At 39.1% G+C, this 26,223-nt stretch overlaps 3 protein-coding genes across 6 annotated transcripts; 2 read left to right on the top strand and 1 right to left on the bottom strand.

The window, feature by feature from the left end:
• The first annotated feature begins 1,053 nt into the window (after positions 1–1,053).
• Positions 1,054–5,073, top strand: rnf113a (ring finger protein 113A). Its single transcript, XM_059349008.1, has 10 exons — positions 1,054–1,167; positions 1,811–1,890; positions 1,981–2,079; positions 2,432–2,539; positions 2,815–2,924; positions 3,024–3,130; positions 3,226–3,315; positions 3,402–3,495; positions 4,717–4,823; positions 4,922–5,073. The coding sequence occupies exons 1-10, from the start codon at positions 1,062–1,064 to the stop codon at positions 4,990–4,992; spliced, it is 972 nt and encodes a 323-aa protein (XP_059204991.1). The 5' UTR covers positions 1,054–1,061; the 3' UTR covers positions 4,993–5,073.
• Positions 5,074–5,112: 39 nt separating this feature from the next.
• On the bottom strand, positions 5,113–18,615 carry strada (STE20 related adaptor alpha). 3 transcript variants are annotated; one of them, XM_059349005.1, is made up of 13 exons: positions 18,481–18,615; positions 16,665–16,732; positions 15,559–15,616; positions 13,697–13,725; positions 11,523–11,625; positions 9,718–9,839; positions 9,351–9,459; positions 9,147–9,270; positions 8,111–8,282; positions 7,834–7,938; positions 6,973–7,226; positions 6,751–6,793; positions 5,113–6,104 (listed from the first exon to the last, which is right to left on the bottom strand). In XM_059349005.1, exons 2-13 carry the CDS (start codon positions 16,674–16,676, stop codon positions 5,949–5,951), a joined length of 1,287 nt encoding a protein of 428 aa, XP_059204988.1. In that variant the 5' UTR covers positions 16,677–16,732; positions 18,481–18,615; the 3' UTR covers positions 5,113–5,948. The 3 variants fall into 3 exon arrangements, with proteins under 3 accessions (XP_059204988.1, XP_059204989.1, XP_059204990.1); XM_059349006.1 differs by lacking the exons at positions 13,697–13,725; positions 15,559–15,616; XM_059349007.1 differs by lacking the exons at positions 13,697–13,725; positions 18,481–18,615.
• A 15-nt stretch (positions 18,616–18,630) lies between these two features.
• Positions 18,631–25,921, top strand: ddx42 (DEAD (Asp-Glu-Ala-Asp) box helicase 42). 2 transcript variants are annotated; one of them, XM_059349000.1, is made up of 18 exons: positions 18,631–18,690; positions 19,582–19,800; positions 19,937–20,087; positions 20,186–20,247; positions 20,638–20,674; positions 21,049–21,201; positions 21,299–21,403; positions 21,813–21,932; positions 22,039–22,215; positions 22,325–22,453; positions 22,551–22,650; positions 22,735–22,782; positions 22,858–22,955; positions 23,045–23,321; positions 23,426–23,652; positions 23,755–23,865; positions 24,059–24,169; positions 24,446–25,921. In XM_059349000.1, exons 2-18 carry the CDS (start codon positions 19,589–19,591, stop codon positions 25,043–25,045), a joined length of 2,718 nt encoding a protein of 905 aa, XP_059204983.1. In that variant the 5' UTR covers positions 18,631–18,690; positions 19,582–19,588; the 3' UTR covers positions 25,046–25,921. The 2 variants fall into 2 exon arrangements, with proteins under 2 accessions (XP_059204983.1, XP_059204982.1); XM_059348999.1 differs by having other exon boundaries at positions 24,056–24,169.
• The last annotated feature ends 302 nt before the right edge of the window (positions 25,922–26,223 follow it).

Below are 26,223 nucleotides of genomic sequence, written 5' to 3'. Positions count from 1 at the left end.
GGAAAATGTAGTGTATTTTTTAGGTACATTTCATATATGCATACAGATATATAAAGATAATATATTATTTGTAATAAACACACATAATATCGAAAACCAAAAAATAATAATTTCAGAGGGCTACATATTTGTAAGTTGTGCTATAGGACCTTAGGACTTTGCAGGGTCCTATAAATTTAACAGATGTTTTCAATGTAATTGTGAAAAATTCCCTGAAACTAACTAGAGAGATATATATAGTGCATTTGCATACCGTCACACTGTTAAAATAATCGCCTAAGTCCTTTTTTGTCAAAATTGTTTTTTTTTGCTAAAATCATCTCCTCATGACACTGGCCACCTATAGTAAAAATTGCTTACATCCTCAGTTGATCAGATCATGTGATTTTACCCCTTTAAGATAATGGCCTATGTCAAGTGTGTGACTTAAGCAGATTTATTATGCCAAAGTCAAAATAAAATGTGACTTTTTTTTTAACATGCCTTTGTGACTTAAGCAAGATATGGTAACACTTTATTTTGAAGGTGTCTACATAAGAGTGACATGAGCATGTCATAAACATGACATGGGATGTGTCATGAACATTAATGACACTTTGAAGTAACATTAATGCTCATGATACTTGTCATGTCATGTTTCTGACAGGCTTGTGTGACTCTTATGTAGACGCCTTCAAAATAAAGTGATACCATATCTTGCTTAAGTCACAAAGGCATGTTCAAAAAATTGCCTAAGTCATTTATTTCTCTTAAGTTACATAATTTACACACAGTGTTATTACTATGCCAATAGCCATCCTTTGTTACATCATTTTTGAGTGAAATGATCAATAAATGTCATATGATACACTTTTTGTGTATTTGTGTTTCCTGCAAAACATGAAAAAATGAGTTAGGCAATTGTTTTAACAGGGTGACGATATGTGGCTATAATAAATAAATCATGGGCAGCAGTGATTCTTCTCTTGGCCAGCAGGGGCAGCTAACAAACTTTATTTGCCCTCCGGGACACCAGGGGGCGCTGTGCTCGAGGCGGTTATTTATGTGGCAGTGAAGGCAAGATGGCGGAGTCTGAAGAGCCAAAAGCGGGTCCTTGCACTTTTCTTTTCAAAAAATCTACAAAGAAATTCTCCGGACGGAAGAGAAAAGCAAGCGACAGCGACAAAGGTGGCAATTTATCATCTAGCTGGTATTTCTTCCGTTTTTCAGGATGAGAACCTCTTGTTCTGGTAGCGCTGTTGCTTCACCGACGGCTCTCATAATGTCAGACACAAACTGCGTTATCTTAATGGTAACTGCCGAGTGTTCTTGTGTTTTTTAGTTCTCCTGACTTTAATAAAAACATTTAAATTTACCTGATAAGAGCCAAATGGTCACACAGATGAGGGCATGTCTGTAAACTGTGGTCAGGTTGTGAAATTTTTGGACACTTAAAAACAATTCCCTAATTCGTGGTGCCTTCAAGCACCGTCAGAATTTTCATAAGTATGACGTTTTCGCAGCCTCACGTTAAATTATCAGTTTATTTAGCAGTGGTGGATTCAAATTCTTTATTTAAGTAAAATTACGAATAGGCTACTACACCGTGTAAATACTCCACTAGTGGTAAAATCCCAGAATTCAAAGCCGTACTAAAGTAAAATAAAAATTACCGTTACTGCTGCACACGTTAAATTTATTGCTGTAAATGTGACTGCACTTAAGCTATATAAGTGCACTCCATTTACCATTTACAAGTTATGTACAGACCAAGTAGTGTAAAAAGCATTCTGACTTTAAGAGAAGTTAAAGTTAAAACTTTCTTTTTCAGATGGCAACAGTGATGAGGACCAGAGCTCCGTGGTCAGAAGAGACAAGAAAGGCTCTCAAGTTAACCCCATGATTCAAAGGGTACTGTAATACTAATAATATGATTTTTATATCCAGTTTTAGTTTCCAGGAGAGGTTCACCTGACCTTGGTGTGTGTTGTGTCTGCTCAGTCAAAGAAGGTGGAGAAAGAAGAAGCATCATCCAGTGAAAGTGAAGAAGAGAAAGAGGAGAAGAAGATCACAGTTGCCTACAAGTCGACACGGTCAGCGGTGAGTTGAGACTTTTCTTCCATATTGTAAGTGTCATAGGAAATGGTTTAAATCCCTGTTTAAGCCAGAACAATTGGATGTTACTAGATTTTTCTAGTGTACCTAATAAAGGGGCCACTGAGTCAATGTACTGGATATATATTTTGTAAGTCCATTTAAATTCAGTTGCTATTCTAATGTGATTTAATGTAATTCACACCTGGAAAAGCTTGAAAATGCAACTTAAAATTCCTATAAAATATTTGAAGTTGACTCGGTTTTTGTGCATTCAGTCTTGTATGTTCCTGGGAATCTCTTTACTGTAGAAATAATTCTAATAATTTTCTTTTCTCTCAATCTTGCCCCAAAACAGAAACCAGAGGGACCCGAGGACATGGGCGCAACTGCTACATATGAGCTGGACACGGAGAGAGACAAGGACGCTCAGGCGATCTTTGAGAGAAGTCAGAAAATCCAAGAGGTATAAGAGATTAAATTGTTATTCATCATGGGAAATTTTTTGCAAAAAACTGAAATTTAATTTTAAAAAATTGAAACGTTTCTTCGTCCATATTGACACATTTGTTTTAGTTAAATATGCAGTATTGGCTAAGTAGTGGCATCGTTTAAAGCTATATAAGTCTACCTGAAATTACATTTATTTTCCTTACAAACCTTATTTTTCTGCAGAATAAATATAGAATAATAATACTTAATTCCTACTTCCCAGATTATCCTTTTTTCCTCTTTCAACAGGAGTTAACTGGGAAAGAAGATGATAAAATCTACCGTGGTATCAACAACTACCAAAAATTCATCAAGCCTAAAGATACTACCATGGGTAATGCCTCCTCTGGCATGGTCAGGTGAGCACAACACCAAAGGTATCCATCACATAAGACGCTCTTCATTGGAATGCCAATATGTAATAAATTAGGGTTGATACATGTTGTTTTTTTTAACAGAAAAGGGCCAATCCGAGCCCCTGAACACCTGAGAGCCACAGTCAGGTGGGACTACCAGCCAGACATCTGCAAAGACTATAAGGAGACCGGTTTCTGTGGTTTTGGAGGTGGGTGTGAGATATATATATATATACACCATTAACTTCCTAAATAACTTAAACATCTTCATTATGCACTTCATGTTCTTCTCTCCTGCTATTAGACAGCTGCAAGTTCCTCCATGATAGGTCGGACTACAAACATGGCTGGCAGATTGAGCGGGAGCTGGAAGAGGGCAGATATGGAGCCAATGGTGAGTTCAGAAGGATGATTTCATGTCAGGTTTTTTTTTTGTGCCTGTATCAGCAATTTCTGAACCAATTCTGTGCTTTCATCTAGATGACGAGAACTATGAGGTGAGCAGTGACGATGAGGATTTGCCCTTTAAGTGCTTCATCTGCAGGGAGTCCTTCAAGAATCCGATCATCACAAAGTAAGCCTCTTCTCTGTCTTATATGCATCACCAGTTTCAATCTCTTGAAGGGACAGTTCGGATATTTTTAAGTGGGGTTGTTGACTCAACAGGAGTAATCCATTTATTAGTCTTAGGCCGTATCCTCATTTAGGATCCTAGTGGGCAGGGGGTAGAAGCTCTCACCTAACCTAAGCTTTAACCTCCTTTAAAAAAAGTCAGAGTTAAAAAATAAACATTAAAGTGTATACTATATTTAAAACCCTACTGCTTTACCTTGCTGCCAGTCAGCCCTATATAAGTTAACATGGGTGGGACTAAAGTGGTTTTATATACTCTCTTCAGAGCCACCAGACTCCATTGACAAAAGTAGTAATTTTACCTTGCAGAACAAGGTAGCTGCTGGTCTACCACTGCCTCGATGTATTTGTTTGTTTTATGGTGTGACTTTGGTGAATCCGAATGAACCCTTTAGAATGCCAAAGTCACACAATAACACAAATAAACTAATCGATCGAGGCAGCAGTAGACCAGAACCTACCTTGTTCTGTGAGGTAAAATTGTTGTATTTGTTAATGGAGTCTGGTGGCTTTGAAGGAAGCATAAAGGCTTCAGTTCTGTGTCAGAAAGGTCTGTTTGACTACAAGGTAAAGCGGGGAAAAACAAACTGGGGGCATGCGGAGCAAGGTTATTATAGTTAATGAAAACTAACAAAATAACAAAAACTGGAATTGAAAAAACATTCTTGTTAACTGAAAAAAAAACTAGAGTTTAAAAAAAAAACTAGATGAAACTATTGTGTGGTTACAAAACTAACTAAAACTTAATAAAATTTAAGTGAAAATTTCCTTCATTTTCGTCAACTTTTTTCCTACAGGAAGCATTTGTAAATCTGTTTGAGACTGGGATGTCTACACAACTATGTGAGTCGATTGCCTTCAAAAAGTTCAGGACTTGACCAAAATTCAAAACACCCGGAGCTGCAAGAGTTAATAACCTTATTGGGGCTGAGATGCATAAGGCAAAGGAAATAAAGACAACATTTATTGTGACCTCTTTGAGAGTAATTAAAACTGAGTGACTTTTAAAACAAAAATGCACAACAAAATTACAACTAATGAAAAATCCAAAACTATTATAACCTTGGTGCAGACATCCATCCACTGTAGTCGATACACTGACTATGGTTAAGTACTTCATGCAAATGCAAACAATCCCTTTAACCAGTTAACTGTCTCCCAGGTGTCGGCACTACTTCTGCGAGGTCTGTGCTCTTCAGCATTACCGCAAGTCCAAGCGCTGCTACGTGTGCAACACTCAAACCAACGGTGTCTTTAATCCTGCTAAGGGTAAGTGGATTCTGTAAGAAAGCTTCGAGATGGGGAATAACCTACTTTTGACTTGTGATGAACGATTTCCTTCAATCTATTATTTTCCTGTTTTCCAGAGTTGATGGCTAAGATGGAGAAACGCAATGCTGCAGCAGCAGATCAGCCTCCATCAGATGAGGAAGACTAGCATCATCCGAACCTCTTAAACCCTCCCCGTTATGTGTTTGTCTGTGTAAATTTGTAATAAAATGGATTTTTTTTAAAGACAGTTAACAGCCTCACTGCGTGATACCTTCAAGTTAAAACATTAAAGTGAACAATGTTTATTGTTAAAAGTCAAGTTTGACATTTGCAACACTTTGCTCTCACTTTGAACTGTACATGCAGACAAAACAAGCACCAATGTAACATTCACTTCTGACATAAGTAACATCACACCCAGAGTAAGTTCAAGGAAATACATACTTCTATTCTCCAAAGGTTAAACTGAACAGATGTTATGCTTAACCTCTGTGCAACAAAAGTGACGTGTAAAGCATGAGATGTGGTTTACACTGTAACACAGGCAGCGAGATGAGAATTGCGTATACATGCTGTTCATTAAGTTGACCCTCAGCACAAAGTCGGCACCCTCCGTCTGGTGTAGAGAGGCCGAGTGAGCTGTGAGGACCACTGTGCAGCCTTGTTCAGAGAGGTAGAGTGGCCCCTCTGAATAATCAGTAGCAGCTTCCCACTGATCCATTTGAGAATCTTAAGGTCTTGGCTACGTCTACATCCAAAGATCCTCCTCCAAAACCTCAGCAGCTGCAGGAGGATTAGAGGAGTCCTGTTGTGTTTTGGCTCGGGGAGGGAGGTTATGCGTGTTTACGATCTGTAAACTGTGTGTGTGAAAGAGGCCATCAGTGCAGTGCAAGAAAATGCATATCTGCATATCTAGAGAACAAAAGCATGTGAGAGACATCACAAAGAGGCAAGATGGCTGCTGGCTTTTAACCTCCGTCTGAGAACAGCAACTCCTTTTAGTTTGAGATTTAAACTATTTACAAGAGGACCTTTAAAAAAACACATTTTCCTGTAGTCCTGTAAGCTCAGAGAGTTCACCATCAGAATCCCACAAGTGTCTCCCCACCTCGTCCTCCACTGTCAGAAGTCCCAGTCGTCCACCTCCAGGTGGCTGAGGCCTGACTCCAGACTGGCCAGGCCGGAGGGAGAGCCCTGCAGCTGGGAGGTCTCGAAGCTGGTGATGGGCGTCACGGGCCGTAACAGCTCAGGCAGCGCCTCCGAGGGCCGGCGTTTGATCTGAGAGGGGGAAATATGTTATGAGGGCAGCCTTGTCACCATACTAGGCCAACAACTAAAGATTATTCTTAAGATCTGCAGTTAATCAGAATCACTTGAATAATCCTCAGGGAGAATTAGCTTTTGTTACAGAGACTCCAGTGCAAAAATATTAAGAATTATGAGATAAATTAATTAAAATAGGAATAAAGAACTAAAACAAATATACAATTTGTATACAAAATAGATACAATATACACATACACAATATAATATATACAGTTATTAGAGTAAAATGATAAGTGATTAAAAAAGAAGAAGAAAAGGAGAAAATCCTTATATTTGAAAAGCTGAAAATGTAATTTTGTACCATTTTGGCCTGAAAAATCACTGAAATTATAAATTGAAATTCAAAATAGTTGTTTCTGTTGTTGCAGCATTACACTATACAGTAAATAAAACAACCGCTACTGTAACACCATAAATTCCTGTTTCAATGAGAAGTACAACAAGTTACAGAAACGGACATCCAAACGATATTTAATTTGTTTTTAGCTACTGAGCTAAGAAGTTTGTAGAACCAGAGGTAAAAGTGTCATGGTAAAACATAATAAAATGGTAGAGATGTAGTTGATTTAATGAGCAATAATGTCAGCATTTTACACACCTGCTTGAAGAAAGGATGACCTATGAGAGTGGAGGCAGACGGTCTGAAAAAGAAAACAAAGGGAAAATGTCTAGAAACTTAAATATACAGCAGCCAAGAACAAACATGGTTGCATTACTTCTTATACTGTTATCTCAGGAACACAATCACAAGATAACAAAAATGTTTTAAAAGTCAATACAAAAAGCAACTCTTTCAGCATGCAGGAAGAGAAAGGCCAACCTCATCTCCGGGTCTCGCTGCAGACAGAGCTCAACGAAGGCGTGGAAGTGTGGGGAGAACGTCCGGTTGTAGGGGTGTCCTCCTGACGAGGAGGAGGGCTCTCCGTTGGAGTGGCGAACACTTCCGGCTCCTGGACCCTCGCAGATCCCAGAGTCAGCCCCAGAGCGAGACGGTTTCAAGGACAGCTCCTCTGGCGGGATGGTGGTGGTGTCCAGTAAACATGGCACCGTCCCATTTAGCTTCTCCAGCAGCATCTGTGGAAGTGAAGTGGATATAATACTTGAGTCACGATACGATATTATTGCCACTTTAAGCATTTTGTGATATGGTGAGTATTGCGATACAATATATTGCGATTTAACTGTTTATATGCATTTTTGTGTCCACAAAATTCAATTCAATCAAAAATTGAAAATATGAGAAAATTATCGTCTATTCATCTCACTTAAGTCTTTTATTTCTCCACAATGAGAGTCAAACCCACAGACTGACCAACAAAGTATTCAGTTAAACTGAACTGTACTGATATCAAACATGTATGGACGACAACAACTGCAGCATTTTCTCAAACTTTCCTGAACTTTAAGCTTCACTGCTCTGAATTTTTTTTTAATGAAACATAACAATAGCCTAACTTTGCAGTGTTAACTCAACAACAACACATGGTGCCTCTAGATTCATTAGATCTTCTAGTTTCAGATTAGAAGTGATTCCGATACGGCCTCCGGAAAGGCGAAAACGTCCGGACGCCGGAATGCTATATATCGATACTTGGCGGCCGTGAATTTATAGATTATTGCCGCGCAAAATATCTCAATACAATGCTGTATCGATTTTTGTAGGAACTGTGTATCTCCTCACCTGTGTAGCTGGCATGTCTTTGAAGGGAACATGTCCATTGGCGAGTTCACAAGCTGTGATGCCGAGGCTGTAGATGTCTGACCGAGAGTCGTAGCCCTGCAAGTTCTGCAAAAAACATTCACATATAAAACTTAACCTCACTATAACACCTCGACTGCTAAATGCATCATGTAGAACTTTTCTTCTTGCTCTTTGGCTACACAACATTTCTAAAACTAGACACAGTATTATCACAATGTTATTTAATGCATGACTGCAGGAGAATGCAGGGCTGTACCTGCTGCAGCACCTCAGGGCTGAGCCAGGGCAGCACCTTGACGCTGTACTGAGGGAAGTCGTGGACCACTTTGGCCCTCTGACCATGACGGATCAGGCTGAAGATGCTCCGTAGACCTGACATGCAGACCTGTCCGTCAGCTGAGATCAACACATGGCTGGCCTTCACACTCCTACACACAACCAGAGACAGACATGGTATGTCACTCTGACCTTTATTTTCAAAAATACTGGCATGTTGGTTATCAGTACTGACAATTTGTTGAAACCCAGCATACATACTGTGTTACATAATTCAAGGAGGAACATTTTAGAGGTGTGAATCAGCAGAGGCCCAACGATACCATTTTATCCTGATGCTTGAGTCACGATAAGACATTATTGCGATTTTAAGCATTTTGCGAAATGGTGAGTATTGCACTACAATACATTGCAATTTAACTGTTTAACTGCATTTTGTGTCCACAAAATTAAATTTAATCAAGAATTGTTTTGTCAAATAAGAGAAAATTCTCAGTCTATTCATCTCACTTCAGTCTTTTTATTTCTCCACAATGAGAGTCAAACCCACAGACTGACCACAAAAGTATTCAGTCAAACTGAACTGAACTGATATCTAAAATGTCCGGACATGTATCGACAACAACTGCAGCATTTTCTCAAAAATTTTCTCAACTTTAAGCTTCACTGCTGTGATTTTTTTGAATGAAACACAAAAAAGTCTAACTTTGCAGCGTTATTTTGACAACTTCCAGACACGATATCCTGACGCACATGTTGCCTATAGATTCATTAGATCTTCTGGTTTCATTTGTTACCAGTATATCCAGTATATTCCTAAAAGTGAGGCCGCTACAGCCTCCGAAAAAAAACCCTGATATAATATTGCACGACTATGCTGTATTGGGTTTTTCCCCCACCTTTAGAACATTTTAACATTCTTGAAAAATATTTTAAATTTAATTTTGATTTGCCATGAAGATTATATGTTCAAAAAAGAGCCAAAAACTAAAACCCAATGTGGAAGTGTGTCTTACCGGTGCACATATCCCATGTGGTGGATGTACTCAAGAGCTTTGAGCATGCCCAGCAAAATGTATGCAATGGTCAGCTCCGTCATACCGTCAGCAAAATGTGTGCAGATCAGATCTCTGGCTGACCCTGAAACACCAAATATTGTTTATAAAATATGACCTTTTAGGTTTAATAAAATACAGTAAAAATGAAAGTGTATTTCTTACCATAAGCCATGAAGGGGGTAATGACCCACAGCTCATTCTCAGCTATAAAGACACTCTTGTAGGGTAGAATACTGGAGTGGTGAAACAACTTGGACACATGTAGTTCACCCTGAGAGGCAGAGAAAAGGAAATGACAGCTTGTTATGTGAAGACGACAGGCAGAGAGTAGAAGATGATCCTGAATCTAATTAGCAAAGAGAGGCTGAGCAGTAAAGACAGGACAGTTAATGAGAACACAGGCGTGAGGGTTACATAAGAGATCCCAACGCAGCAGCGAGATGAAAGAATTTAATTTTAAACAGGAGAGAGGCAGAGACTACGAGAGAGCTGAGTCATAGCAGAAAACAAGGCACTGATGGATGCAGACCTGCAGGTAGGTGACCATGTCATTAGTGCATGACTCCAAGTCTATCCGTCGGATGGCTATGTGCTCTCCTGTGGGTCTGTATCGAGCCAGGTTCACTGTCATCAAGTCATCCAAACCTCGTCCTGAAACATAGACGCAGACTGTTGATGTCATGGTTACATAAATATCCTCCTTCAGAATTTTGGGAAAATGTAAACTACAAAACAAAGATGATGTTTAGCTACTGTCAAAAAACTACATTTCAGATTAAAAGTACAACATTTTTACCATTTGACCTAGTTTTCTGCATTAATTTGTCATAAATTGTGCATAAAAGTCCATCTGCCAAACAAGCTTCGACCAGTTATTAAATCCAAGGGTTCACTTACTTTTTCTACCAGCACTATGAATGTTTAAGATAAGATAAGATATGACTTCATTTATCCCGCAGTGGGGAAATTTAGTTGTCACAGCAGCTCAAGATACAGACACATAGATATAGAAGACAGAATAAGATTTATAAAAAATATATAAAAGATGAGACATATACATACATTCTATACACATTATATACATGCATTTCTGCTATTTGCCATTTATTATTAATATATATTTTGTGTGTTTGTTTTCCTGAAAGTACTTTGCATTTTACAGATATTGCACATTGGAGAAAATATATTTTAGCATGTTAAATTGGTTAAATAAGTTGTTGCATGTAGGAGTAGTATGGACATCAATGAATAAATATATTTAAATATATGCAGAGATATACACAGTATAATATAAACGGTATATATATATATATATATATATATATATATATATATATATATATGTATGCTAATGGATGTGTTCAATAATGACATGAAATATTATAATTGTTTGTGTTGTATTGGGTTAAGCACATTTTGTTTGTCTTTTCTTGGGACTTAGATGCAAGTCAGATCACATTTTTTTGATAAACTTTTTCTTGCCAATGTATATATTGTAGTGAAAGGAAATTCAGTACAGAAGTGTTCAACAGCAGCACCACATAATACAGCACTGTTCGTTCCACCAGGTCACTTTACTGCTTTATTTGCACGATGTTTGTTTACATCCGACCACATTAGGCCTTCTGTATTTTTTCCTATATTATATATGTCATATACCGCAACACATTTTTTAAAAATTATTATTTTTTTAATAATAGCAAATAATAGCAGAAATGTATGTATATAATATATCAATATAAAAAATATATCAATATAATTTTGAATGCGATGAATGGAATTAGACCATATCGCATGTATCAATATAGTTCTTTTTTTTCTTTTATATATAAATGCTGCCCTTACTCGGGTTTGACATATTTAGTTCTTTTGTAATGTTTGTTATTCTTTTCTCATATATTTCTCATTTCATTTAAGATATTTTTTTTATTTAAATATGCACTTTGTGGAGCTTTGATTTTTTTTAAAAAGGTACTCCTGTTGTTACACAGTATCCATGTTCACTTAAATTAACGGTTTCAATAAAACTACTTGTGACATGTCATATTTGGCTTTGACTTTGACTGAACATTTGCTTTCACTTTGCGATAAAAATATCGGGATATATATTGTATATCGATATATATAAATGTATGTATATCTCTTATTTTTTATATGCTTTATTCTGTCTTCTATATCTATGTGTCTGTATCTTGAGCTGCTGTGACAACTAAATTTCCCCATTGCGGGATAAAGAAAGCCATATCTTATCTAATCTTAATTTATCTTCGGTAATGTACAGAAAATTTTTAAAAAGTCAATGCTAAATCCTCGTGTGTCTTTGCCTTTACATACCGATAACGGTGAGGAGCTCGTAGGAGCTGCTGTCAGGGAGGAAGCTGCCCATGGTGTCCCGCCGTGGGAGGGAGGTCAGACTCTCCTGGCTCTCCTCATGGGCCTGGAGGTAGAAGGGGAGGGAGCAGAACGACTGAATAGGGGCTGTGACACTTTGACTTAACGTGCTACAGTGCAGGACTGTGTTAAAGCGCTTGTGGGTGACTAGTGTTATCAAGGTGTGTTAGCGTGACCCCTGGCACAAGCCAAAGAAAAAAAAACAGGAACTGGAAAACATCAGTGACACATAAGTGCTCAAACCATCAACAGCAAAAATATTTAGTTAAAACAAGAGTCTACTGTAACTCAAGTAATAAAAACATGATCCAATGCCATAGACAGTTTGGTTTATCAGTGTTTGTGAATCAATAGTAACAGATTAACTACTCCTTCTTATAAGAATAACATTATAAGCAGAGTAGCAAATAGAGAATACATACACATAACCTGTCTTTAGTTAAGACATGTGCATCACAGACACATGTACAGAAAAAGTTAATATTCTCAGCAGTGAGGACTCCTGAATTCCATCAATTTATCGCCATTCAAATGATGGAAATGAACAGATTGCAGTAGCAAGCTGTGGAGGCAAATGGAGGCGAGCTGTATGAATATTTGGATTGTTTCCATGGTGACCGGAATGAAGACGCAGCTTCAAAATCAGGATCGAGCACCTTATTGAGGAGGATAGTATCCTATGCGGCCAGAGGTGGCTTCAAGACCAAGATCAGAGACTCTGAAAAAATATTCTCACAGATAAAACAAAGAGTTCTTCCATGTGTGGACAGTTCTCTGGAGGTGAAACATAAACATTAAGCTTCAGAACACCACAACTCACCAGTGGGATTGAACGGTCTTCTTTAAAAGGAAAAAAAACGGCAAAATTACACCATTTCTCACAGCGGGGAAATGTAAAAATATAATTTATCGATAGACTTACAAATTTCGGACAACCCTTGAACGAATCATGAATGCTTTCATCAGGAATAGTAACAAAATCTTAGCTTTAGAAATTTTCATAAAAATCACTTTATATCTCGTTCTAAAAAAACAGATTCTGCAAAAAACATTAAATTCTGCCCTCCTCAGTGCAACTGTGAAGCCATGAATGACTCGGCTGAGACCAACAGACACACGAAAAAAATTCTGTGAAACTTGAACTGAACGGCAGGCTGTTTACACAGAGGAGAGTAGAGGACAGGAGAGGCTGTAAAAATGTTTAATGTGTATCGCATTTGGATCCACCATTTTTTTCTAATATTGGTAATACTTGTCGGCACTTGTTATTGCTAAATATTGATTATATTTTTTTTGTATAATAAACTATCAAAGAAATTAAACTTTTGCTTTTACTTTTTTACATTATAACCGGGTTATACTGCACAACATATTTTTTTTCTACTTGTAGCCATGGTTGTGCCGATTCCATAAAAAGGTGCAGGAGTTATCTTTTACGGTAAAAAAAAAAACAAGGCCATAGTGAGAAAAATGTCACAGGAGTAAAACACATCCTGACAGCTTAAGAGGGGTTCAGAGGGTTAAAACTGGCATGACGGCAAAGCCAAACATGCTATGGCAGCCATCAGCTAAGGGAGCATCTGTAAATGTTGATCTAAGCACACGGGCACGAACTGCCGCTGTGATTAGATTCAGAAGGGGTTGCCATGCATTGCTACGGCTGAACACATGGAACTCCATCCATCTACAGCCCGCAGGGACACACGGTGCCTCACATCAAAGTGTACACTATCAGTTCACCATCAACTCAACAACGGGCCGTCAGCACAGACAGGAAGTGTCAAAACACAGCACAAAGTTAGACTCTTAGTGAGGTGACAACAAAATCCAAAACAGTGCAGTTACCTGGAGCGCAGCGTTTTAACAGCACACAGAGGATCAGACAGGACTGTTAGATTAGACTCTTTCTATTCCCCAACAGAAGCACTGGTGAGTGAGGTGGCCCTATGAGCACAGCGTGTGTCATGAACTACACATTCATGCATACATAAATGTGCAAAGCCTCAGGAGGGGTTGTGGATTCCTCTACGTATAAATCTGTGCGCACATACACATGCATGCACGCACATACACAAAGGGCAAATGGGGGATGATGATGACAGGAGTACCACACTTACTTTCCTGTGAGAGAGTCCCTGAGCTTGCTCTGGGGTAGAAAAACCACATCAATGACATAAAGACATGAACAAACACAAAACAAAGAGAAGGATCTGTTTTAAAGCAGCTCTTGAACTGGGAAGTGCAGCATGTGGCTGTGGGAGTTTGCAGCAGGCTGCAGAATTCGATAGTGACAGGGCAACCAGCACGTGTCGTCTGAGAGGATTTGTCCGAGTCAGCAGCTTCGTCTATCAGGTGGCCACCCCCAAAGCGATGCATCATTACCAATACAGACAGTTTTCATAAGTTGTGGGAATATGATGAAAATGAAGCTCGTCTGCAACTATAAAATTTAATTTCCACCCTGTAAAGTGCTAACATCTGCATAAAAGGCTGAATCCAATATTTTCATACCAAAGCGAATGATAAAAATGAAAAACTATCCAAACTCTGCAGGTTCTTCCCAGATATTACGTAAGGCAACGGGAATACAGCAGAGCCAAAACAGAAATGATACATTTGAACAAACATGAAACACTAAGCAACGATCTGCCAGCAAGAAAATGAAAATGAGGCAAAGCTGGCAAAGAAATTAAACAAAATCCACTTTCTATAATAGGCAAAAGCTTCAATTATGTGCCAAAACTGACATTTAAAAAGACAAACATTGAACCTCTGTTAGACAGTCACAAACATCATGTCTTTAATTACCACCAGCCATTGATAAATCTACATTTTGGCAAGAAATTAGCAGGTGATAGTTCAAATGTTCCACTTAATTTGAAAAAGAACATGGATGGTAAATGCATGTAAACTTTCAGGCATTGTGGCCAATTTCTTAATGAATACAGAAAATCAATTCTCTCAGGACTCATATGTGCATTTTCTGGACTTGGACAAAGAGGAACTATTTGTGTGTACTTTCCATGAACATACAGACAATCAAATACGCCTTGCAGCAGTCTACAGGACAGATGTATGACTGGAAGATAGCTGGTTTATTCACAGGCTACTGGGAAAAACAAGGCAAAGTGAATAAGAACATCTCTCACCAACTTCAAAAAAATTTGAGAATTCAAAGATGCTTAACTATACATAACTATATGTATAGATATAGATAGTCAAGGTTTCAGGCAAATTGTGCTTTTCTGTGTAAACAAGTCAAAAACAAAGGTGGTCGTGATCGTAATTATGGAAGTGTCTTGCTGCTATTATTCTGCACATCATGATACCATGTAGGAGATTCAACAGCCCATGCAAAATCATGTATATCATATTCATAATTAACATCTATATAAAATTGTTCCTGCTATAATGATCATATTTAAAGTAATTTCATGATAACCACACACTTAGTTCTATACTTTGTTGTATCTTTATCTGAAGTGCCAAAAGTTGTAACTAAATTCAGACTTTATGGCTCAATAAAAATAATGTGGTTAGACACATGAGTAACCATAAGAAAAAAATCAGATATAATGGCAAAGGAAAATATTTGACAGCCAAAAACAAGTTTGTGACCTTTTCACACACACAAGATAAATACATTGATAAGAAGCATTAAATAAAATGGCACAGACTATTTGTGTGAAAAGCCCACATGAGACATTATTTAAGGATACATTTTGTTTGTTTGCTCCAACAATTTATCAGAAGATGGCACAGAGCCAATAGAGCTTGAGACAGGTAACAGATGACTGACAGATGGAAAACTTTCATAATAGTATTTCAGAGAAGCAGCGCAAAGCACTAACTTAGAGCAAAGCTTCAACTCCAGCAGAATGTTTGTTGTATGTTTGTGCTCATGAAAGGTCTAATGTGTGAACAGCGGTTTGGAAATGCTGAACCATGTTGTTGTATCTCAGTATGCCTTGCACCTCACCTCCAAATAACTCCAAATCCCGCAGGCTCTCCACACTCAGTTTCTCAGTTACCCAACGCTGACAGACACAGAGGGTGAAAAACAGACATGGAGAGAAGAGAGAAAATGCAAGCAAGAATGAGGAAACTTTCCACAGAAATATAAACATATGCAAATCTATTGAGTAAAGATGATTCATGCTGACTTCCTAATTTGCAGCTGTAAAAGTTTTCTGTCTCTTGCGTAAAAGAGAAAGTTAAAAAAAAAAGCTTTTTTAATGCAGTGTTTCTTGTCAGTAAGCAGTGCCGATTGAAGAGGGAAATTTCTCTCATAAATATAATTGCATGTTGTCTTGTCATGGTAACAATCATTTCTGGCTGTCTGCAAAGAAAAATGTCATAGATGAGACTTCAGTCAAATTCCCTTACTAAGTTTTTCTCCTGAACCAAAGACAAACTTTAATGGTAATATTGATTAAAGAGTTCTGCAGGTCTCAGATTAAATTGAATCCTTTAACCAGCCCTGTAAGCCTCATGTCTAAAATGGGAAGAACTTGGCAAACACTTACAGGGTTTACCTTCCATTACAAGGCTTAGGCGCAGCACCCAAGCCATTTTGGGCAACAACTAAGCCTAATGAATTTAAAATAAATTTGGAGAGCATCAAAACTAAGGAAATTACTTTCCCCAGGCCTAATGGTTTAATTTAGGCCCCAGTGGACTTCTTTAATAAGTTTGGTCTTCAAGCCTTTTGGGCATTGTTAATTTATTATCTGGTCTTCCTTTTCCAAATGTTGTACACGCATATGGTAGTAATAATGGTGTAAAGTGATTTGAAATTACGTATTTTTAATTGAAAACGTGTTCTTGGGGGAGGACCAAAAACATTCCATCAAATGCATGCACCTAAAACTATGCACTTACAAGAGTAATTTATTGCCTGTTCTAGCCATTCCAAGTTTTTGTATACAGATATGGTAATAATAATTGTCTGAAATAACGTAAAATTGCATATACTTAATTGAACAACATAACATTTTCTTGGGAGATGACCAAAAAATATCCCACTGAATACATCATCATATGAACCCAAGTCTTCTACAAACTTTGTAAGAATACTGCACTTACAAGAAAAGACATGGATCCTCTTGAGTGTGCTACATATGAAATGCCGAAAACACGTACCAGGGGAATGCCTGTGAAAACAAAGTAAAAAAAAACTGTTATGGACAAGAAGTCTCTGTTTTGACCTCCTCCTGCTCATGATTTGATTGGATATCAATTTATTATCAAAACATTTCTATGCATCTAAAGGTGTACACAAAAACAACATTAAATTAAACAACAAATACTACATCAGACATTTCAAACTTTGTCATCCAATGCTTAAACTACACAGTTACACTCAGAACCCAAATTCTAATATAACAGGAACAAAAGAGTTCTGCAGTCTGTTCAGTCAAGCCTGTGGTACTCTATGTCTTCTCTTTAATGGGAAAAGCTGACATTCTGTAAATAAAATATGAGAGGGGTATGATGTAATATTACCAGCCAGAGACAGGATACTTTTAGTAAATGCAGTTTGAAAACTCAAGACACATAGCAGGCTAGCCAGTTTAGCTTTAAAATGAACAAAGAGACAACTATACTATGTACTAATTCCATACTGCATGAGATTATGCATTTAAGACTGGAAAAATAATAACACAATCTGTGTATCTGCCCCAAATAACCTCAGTTTCGTAACAAAGTAAACATATTGTTGTAACATACTATGGATATAACCTATATGTACTCTCCGGGATAAAGCAGCACCCACAACAACGGCTAAATATTTACAGGAGGAAACCGTTTTAATCTGTGAGTTATGTAAAGTAACTCGTAGAGGATATAGATTTACTGGAATAACAAAATATTACCTACTTTTATTGTCCACTTTGGAAAAATAATAAATTGATTCTATTCAGATGACCCCACTTATCCATCTGTACAACAATAGTGAATACAAGGATCATATTCATCAAATTCGATGGCTAACAAAGTAGTGTCATCTGAAACCTTCCATGAAAATGTACTTGGGATATCAGATTTACAACCAGGGAAATCCTGAGTTAATAACAATGGAAGTTAAATATATTTGATATACTTTCAGGTCACCATCCTATGAGACAGTTCTCTCGCTCTGACAACTTTCCATACATGAATCATGCATGCCTATGGGTCCTGTTGGAGCATAGGCATGTGTGTGTGTGTGTGTGTGTGAGAACAACAGAGTGCAAAAACTGAATTTCCCTGTGAGATACTAAAAAGATTTCCGCATACCCTCTTTATAGAATCAAATGGTACCACTGAATCAGATAAGGGTCAGCTTCTATCTGACTCATCTTTGCCAATGAGAGCAATACACATTACTAAACTTAATTAATCTATAATATCCCTAAAAAAAACAACACCACGCATCTGTGGAAATAAATAATATTTAAAGGTTTAGAGGATACTGAGCGAAATTACTTTTGTTTTGACACATATTGACTTACCTTGCCTGATGCATTTCATGCATAAAAGCTAGTATTTATCAAAATGGGTGTCAAACCCTGTAAATGTGAAACAAAGTATGTAGTCTAGCAGCCAAATAATCTATTTTACTGATTTGAATGATAATATCTGAGCTGATTATGTGGTTGAAGCCATTCAAAATCTGGCGGCTATAGTGCAAACACAGAGATGTTTGCTTTCAACGATAGCAAACGATGAAATCTGAACAAAAAAAGAGCAAAAATAAAATCACTAAATTATATCAGAATCGTCACAAGCAGCGCTCAGCTCCTGCTAATGTCTCGCTAATGGAGGCGCAGGCTAGCAATAGTAGATAACCGTTAGCTAACGCAGCTATCTTAACTTACTTTAGCAACAAGACAATATTTTTAAATCCCTAATAACTTACCTGTATCGTGTAACAACGCCTGACTGGAGTTATATTATAATTCAGGATAACTTATTCAGCTAGCCATCCTTTAGCGGGATGTTTTTGACAGCTCTTCTCGGTTTGAGCGTCGTGTCGCGCACTAACGATGTAAAGAACGTTGCGCCCACAGATGACGTAGACACCGCTTGGGGTTTTCAACACTAGAGGTTTTACTGGCATCAGAAACAGGTAAATACGCCCTGTTAGCCACTTTAACGGCATTATTGATGTATTCAGCCAACAAGTTATGCTACTGTGTACTCCACGGGGTTGTGTAAAGCACCTTAATTACACTACATTAACGGTGTGTCGACCCTAGCCTCGCACACCCCCATTTCGGCCTCATTTTGCGGCCTTGAGCTAACGCTAACGTTATGTGTGGTTAGATCATAGCCAATGTTATGGTTTTAAATTACTCCAATACGTTACAAAGAAACCACCCTGAGCCAGCAGCTGGATTTGTTTCTGCATTAGTTTGTACCGCCGTGTTTAGCAAATGGCTAACTAGTTTTATGTGAACGCGGTTACGTTGGGTTTTCTCCTGTTGAACCACATTTAAAGTATGCGTGATTAAGATAAGATGCCTTTTAACAAACATGAGTGTCAAAGGACATGAATGTACATGTATTATCAATTGCCAGTATATATATTGCACATTCGTCTTATGTTTGATGAGCACAGCAACTTAGATATATAATGTTAGCTATGCATTCTGATGTTTAGCTATTGATGTTGCTATGGTGGAGGAAGCCCCTGTCAATAGAAGTCAAAGTATGCAAAAGATTATTGTGCTGATTTGAAAAGCAACTAACTAAGCAAAGTGAATGGCAGTCAGGGCTACTCATTTACTACTTGGTCTTATGACTAATCGCTTTTGTTTCATGAATACACCTGCTATTAGTGGTCCTTGTTGACTAAATGGCAAGCCGGCGAGTTTTCCATGATTCAGTGCTGAGTCACATTTTATTGAGAATATCTTCCATCAAGAACCAAGGCAGACATATAAATGCCACAGTTTTAAAACAAGATTTGGTGTAATAACAGTGATTTTAAAAGCTTGTTTCACTCCTTTGTTCACAGCACAACAATGAACTGGAACAAAGGTGGGCCTGGTGTGAAGCGAGGGTTTGGATTTGGAGGGTTTTCCCTTACAGGGAAAAAAGAGGAACCTAGCTCCCCTCAGAAATCTCATACATCGTTTGGAGCCCCAGGATCAAGCGGGGGATATGGGAAGGGACAACAGCTGCCATCGTTCTACAAAATAGGGACAAAAAGAGCTAATTTTGATGAGGAAAATGCGTGAGTATTACATCTCTCCCATACACGTATATACATTTTATATGCTCAGTTTAGACCCATGAAATTATATGACTGAACGATTATGATTTGAACGAATGAATAATATGAAAACTGCATCTTTATCATTTTCAACAAGGTATTTTGAAGATGATGAAGAGGAGTCAGGCAGCAATGTGGATCTGCCATACATCCCAGCTGAGAACTCGCCCACACGGCAGCAGATGCAGGCTGGTGGTGGGTCAGACAGTGAAGATGACCCACTGGATGCCTTCATGGCAGAGGTTGAGGTGAGGAGAGTATAACAAATCTGTAGAGGCAAAATAGAATATGCTTCCAGATGCTTAATTTGCTGCTTTCTCTAACAAATGCTGTTTTTCCCCTCCAGAACCAGGCTGCTAAAGACATGAGGAAACTAGAGGAAAAGGAAAAGGAGAAAAAGTCAGCCAAGTAAGTATTTTTTTCACCTCTTTAATTTTTAGTCAGTTGTGAGGTCTTTATGTCGGTGCTTGAATCGAAATTTGACCAAAGGGAAAAAGTATTGCCCACATGAATTTAAAAAATGTGAGCAAAACCATAAACCCTCTAATTTGTGATAATAATACTGTTAATTTATATGTAATTCCTGTATAAATCACTATCTTTACTACCAACAATATGTTAGAATTAAGCAGACATTATATCTTCAAGTTTAAGATACTGACACAAAACAGCAATTTTTTTGCTGGCCTAATAGTTCTCATCGGGTAAGCACTGACTTAAGTCATATGGGATGTGGGCTGTCTTGGGTGTATGAACGAGCCGCAGGGAAGTTTTTTTTTTCTCCGCTTGTCATTGCAGGGGTATTCGTGATGACATTGAAGAAGAAGATGAACAAGTGAGTGAGCCCTCCAAAGTTCTTCATCCACTACATCGTTGATCAGAGAGGTCTTCAGACCAAACAGTCCTTAAATCTACCTTCTCTAATGTTATAAAGCCCCGTGCCTTCCCCTCTATCCCAACATGCAGGTTGCATTTAGGATTATTATGATGAAGTTGTTTTTCTTGTGTAGATTATTCTTCATGTTTAGAAAGTCTGAAAAAAGCATGTTTAATTGTTGTCCGAGTAGTTGATATCTGATGGTGCATAGTAATTCATCTTTCTGTTGAGCTGAATGTCTCCTCAGGTGTTTGTCAGTTACTGATGCCTGGACGCTGTGGTAACCGGCACAGCAGGTCAGTTTTTCACATGAAAAGCTCTGCTCTCTGCAGGAAGCCTACTTCCGCTACATGGCAGAGAATCCCACAGCCGGGCTGACCCAAGAGGAAGAGGATGAAAACATTGACTATGACAGTGATGGAAACCCAATCGCCTCCGCCACCAAGAAAATTATCTTACCGCTTCCTCCCATCGACCACTCTGAGGTACGGTTGACTCTTCGTGTTGTCTCAACTATGGATCACTCTTTAACGTGTGTTATGTAAGTGATTTTGTTGCAATTTGTTTGTCTTTTTACTAAAGATTGATTACCCGCCCTATGAGAAAAACTTCTACAATGAGCATGAAGAGCTCAGCAACCTGACAGGAACTCAAGTGTTGGATTTAAGGCACAAACTGAACTTAAGGGTAAGTCTGTGATTATTAAACATTTAAACTGTAGCATAAGATGTAATGTTGCTCGTATGATGACAAATGGAAAATATAGGTGACACTCTAAATCTTTAGATGAGCTGCAGTGAAGCTGTGCTGCTGCTCTAATCTGTTAACATAGAAGCTGAAATGTGGTCAGCAACCATAATCTAATTCTGGTGAAAACAGTGCATGAGTATATACATTTTTTTCGCTGAAATGATACATGTCATAGTAAGTATTACTCTGATTAAGTTATTTGCATTTTGGCCCCAATTAACAATGTTTGCATTATTTCAGTGCTAGCCTCTTTGGACACACAAGCCTTTGTCATGCGAAAACTGTTCTCTTCATCATAATTTTTCTAAATTCTTTGGATTTCTGCCTCTTTTTTTGTCTTTCTCAGGTATCTGGTGCTGCCCCTCCAAAACCTTGCACTAGCTTTGCCCACTTCACCTTTGATGAGCAGCTAATGCACCAAATCCGCAAGTCTGAGTACACTCAGCCCACACCGATTCAGTGCCAGGTATAGTGCAAGTTTATCTGAAGGTTGCAACATAAGTTAATATTGAATGTTTATTTAACAATTTAATGACGATCTTTGTTGTTTTTGTTCTCACTTTTGGTTTTAGGGTGTGCCGATCGCTCTGTCTGGACGTGACATGATTGGTATTGCAAAAACTGGCAGTGGCAAAACGGCAGCTTTTATTTGGCCCATGCTGGTTCACATCATGGACCAAAAGGAACTGGAAGCTGGCGAAGGGCCCATCGCTATCATTGTGTGTCCCACCAGAGAGCTTTGTCAGCAGGTAAGAAATAAGATTTGTGTATATATAGGGGACATTTGCTGTTTTGTTAACGAATAAAGCATATTTATTATTAAGCGAGTGGGTTTACTAATGTGTGCCACTTTGCCAGATCCATGCAGAATGTAAGCGTTTTGGGAAGGCCTACTCTTTGCGTTCTGTGGCGGTTTATGGAGGAGGCAGCATGTGGGAGCAGGCCAAAGCTCTGCAGGAGGGAGCCGAGATTGTGGTGTGCACTCCGGTAAGAACAAATATTACCACATCATAATTTCTAAAAAGGACATTCACATTCCACTGCTGCAACAGATGAGAGATTTACTGTTTGTGTGTTTGCACAGGGTCGTCTGATTGACCACGTGAAGAAGAAGGCCACGTCCCTGCAGAGAGTGACATACCTGGTGTTTGATGAGGCCGATCGCATGTTTGATATGGGCTTTGGTGGGTTGGCATTATCAGTGCTCCATCAAACATCAGTTTTAATCCGTTTTGCACCCTGCAGCTTATTTCTCTTTTCAATTTCAGAATATCAGGTTCGATCTATTGCTAGCCATGTCCGCCCAGACAGACAGAGTGAGTGTCTTTCCTTTCGTTGTCAAAGTTAACAAGGCTTCAATGCTACATTTTTAAAAACAATTTATTTTGCAGCCCTTCTGTTTAGCGCTACTTTCCGAAAGAAGATCGAGAGGCTGGCCAGAGACATCTTGGTAGATCCTATTCGGGTGGTGCAGGGAGATATTGGAGAGGTATTCAGCATCACTCTAGCTACACAAAGAGTACGTTATCGAATCAAATACAGCATGCAGATCTCATGTTTCAATTGCCTTACTTCTAGGCCAATGAAGACATCACCCAGGTGGTGGAGATGCTTCCCAGCGCAACAGATAAATGGGGCTGGCTGACCCGGCGGCTGGTTGAGTTCACCTCCTCCGGCTCAGTCCTTATCTTCGTCACCAAGAAGGCAAACTGTGAGGAGCTGGCGACTAACCTGATCCAGGAGGGCTACAGCCTGGGCCTCCTGCACGGAGACATGGACCAGAGTGAGAGGAACAAGGTCATCAGTGACTTCAAGAAGAAGAATTTGCCTGTTCTGGTGGCCACTGATGTAGCTGGTGAGTGATGGAGATGGGATCTCTTTTGTGTTTCAAGCATTTGCTCTGTGAAGTGACAGTTTAGTATCACTATTTTCCTGCTTCCTGTTTGCATTCCTCCCCAGCTCGTGGTCTGGACATCCCGTCCATTCGCACAGTGGTGAACTACGACGTGGCACGAGACATCGACACGCACACACACAGAATTGGTCGTACTGGTCGTGCTGGAGAGAAGGGTGTCGCTTATACTCTCCTCACCAACAAAGACACCACATTCGCTGGTGACCTCGTGAGAAATCTAGAGGGAGCTAATCAAGGCGTTTCCAAAGAACTGATGGATTTGGCAATGCAGGTGAGATACACAAGTCAAAGAATCGAGAAAGATGTAAAGTAAAGCATTGTTTTTTAGGATTTAATGTTTTTAACTTTGTTTTCCTTACGTTTTATTCCCCAGAATCCCTGGTTCAGGAAATCCAGATTCAAGGGTGGTAAAGGAAAGAAGCTGAATATTGGTGGAGGTGGTCTTGGTTACAGAGAGAGACCAGGCCTTGGGGCTGAAAGTTCTGTGAGTCTCTAACGATAGCTAATAATAAAATCTGCTGTAAAATTAACACATTTTAAACACCTGTAAATATTGAGCCTCTGACAGCATCAAATGCTCAATGATGGCTGAGATATTTCTTTAGTATTGAAGATTCGTAGTGATATTTGTAGAAAATTCAAAGATATGTAAGTAACACTCTGTGATGTTTTAGCAGGAGCGCAGCAGCAGCAGCTTGTTGTCTTCCACCAGTAGCTTCGAAGGCTACAGCAAACCAACCACTGGGGCGATGGGAGACCGCATGTCTGCGATGAAACAAGCCTTCCAGGTAAAACTGTTTCCCTTCTGTTGTTCTGTCTTAGTTATTATGTCTTTATTACATTTTTAGCTCCCATTCACAGTTACTGTATGATATTGTTTTTATTTTAATTATTTATTAATATTAGTATTAACTGAAAAAAATCTATATATTGCAAATAGACAGGATACTTTCAGGCCCATGCACATATATTTTGGTCATTTTGTGTCATTTTGAAGTACAATTGTCTTGTGTTGTGTCCCAGGCAGCTCATCTCTTCTTCTCAATGTCTCCTTTTTCTTCAAGGCTCAGTATAAGAGCCACTTTGTGGCTGCGTCCAGTGGCCCTCCAAAGCTCAGCACCAAGTCGAACAGCAATTCAGGCTGGACCAGCGCCGGCAGCCTGAGCTCTGTGCCAACAGAGTCCGCCAACGGTTCAGAACGCTCCCAGAGCGCCACCTTGTCCATGTCCATGTCTGGCTTCACCAGCGCCGGCACCCTGAGCTCTGTGCCCGCCAGTCAACCCAGTCCACAACACGTCTACGCTCCACCTGCACCGCCCCCACAGAGAGACAGCTCACGGGAAAGACACGGGGAGGACCGGGGGCGCCACGACAGTTACCACCGCCACAGCGAAAGGAGCGAGCGACACAGTGGAGAGGATCGATACGGGGACCGGGACCGACATGGAGACAGAGATCGGGACCGCCACGGGGACCGGGACCGCTACAGCAGCAGCCGCCACAGCGACAGTCGTAACGGCGATGGAAGCAGGAGGGACAGAGAGGATCGTAGGAGTGAGAGGGACGGGGGGGACAGGGGGAGTGGGGAGGGGAGGGACAGAGGAGACGATAGCTTCGCTGTCCCTGAACCACCAAAGCGTAGAAAGAGCAGGTGGGACAACTAAGTAAAAATTACAGAAATCGGTAGAATAATCAGTGCAACCAACTGCTCCATGATGGGCTTGTCTGTTGTGTAGGCAGATAGCAGAGCATATCAGAGGCTGACACAAGCACAGGACCGCAGGGGGGAATTTTGTGGACTTTGAATAAAAGTGTCCTGACGCTCCTGTCAGGTCGGTTGGGACCTCATGATTCGGTCAGAGCTCAACAGAGTGTCAGACAGATCAACACAAGCAGCTCGGACACAGTCACTGTACATATATCATCAAGACTGTTGTTATTATAAGTCAATAGGATCAGGCAATAGAGCTGTAATGAATCCTGCTGTCAGTAAACAATTCAAAGCAAGGATATGTTGGTTATCGTCTTGTTTCCTCTCTCCAAGCCCCTAACATGCTTTTGTGCTTGCAAACCTGAAGCTTTTTTTTTTTCCTAATGGATCTTTGCAAAGTGTGTTTGTGTGTTTTCATTTTGTGAAGCTAACTCTAAGAACTGTTTACTTTATTTTGAAAGCACTCTGTGATTATTCACAGTCACACACACACACATACATATTAAAACTATGTATAGCTCTTTTTGTGTCTTGTATTCGAGTTCTAGTGAAGTGCCTTTCTTTGGCATTTAGTCTGTCTACGCTTTAAAAATGTTTTGGGGGTTTTTTTCAAGAAAGATGCATTTGTTTGTATGAGAGGAATTTCAAATGTTTGTTCACACAATGGAAAATGTGAAGTTTTGATTAAAAAGACTCCTTTGACATCTGCATTTGTATCTGCTTTCTGTGACAGCCAAAATATGTCACTTTTAAAGTAGTTAATTTTTGTAGTTATTTATTATGTGAGTTTTGTGTTTTGTGAGGCACACAATGAAAAAAGATATTTCAAGAGACTTGCCTCGGCTGTATGATTGCATTTGGAGGATAAATTACTTTAATTACAATATTATCATAAATAATGTCATGGATCCAGGTTTTTGCCATGACAAAATGTAGCATTGTAGTTTCTCATTGTAACCATTAGGGGACAGTAACAGCTATTCTAAATACACTTTAGTTCATCAAGTTCATGCAGCTGTTGTTTGATGACAGGGCATTTTATCAACAACAATGTAATTAATAAGGTTGAGATCTACTTTTGATAAGGTTGAGATCTACTTTTGATACATTTTTTGATAAAACCTTTTGATG

Source organism: Centropristis striata, chromosome 13 (genome assembly GCF_030273125.1).
Source record: "Centropristis striata isolate RG_2023a ecotype Rhode Island chromosome 13, C.striata_1.0, whole genome shotgun sequence".
Lineage (NCBI taxonomy): Eukaryota > Metazoa > Chordata > Actinopteri > Perciformes > Serranidae > Centropristis > Centropristis striata.
The sequence above is the reverse complement of the archived record's forward strand: the minus strand, read 5'-3'. Positions and strand labels throughout refer to the sequence as shown.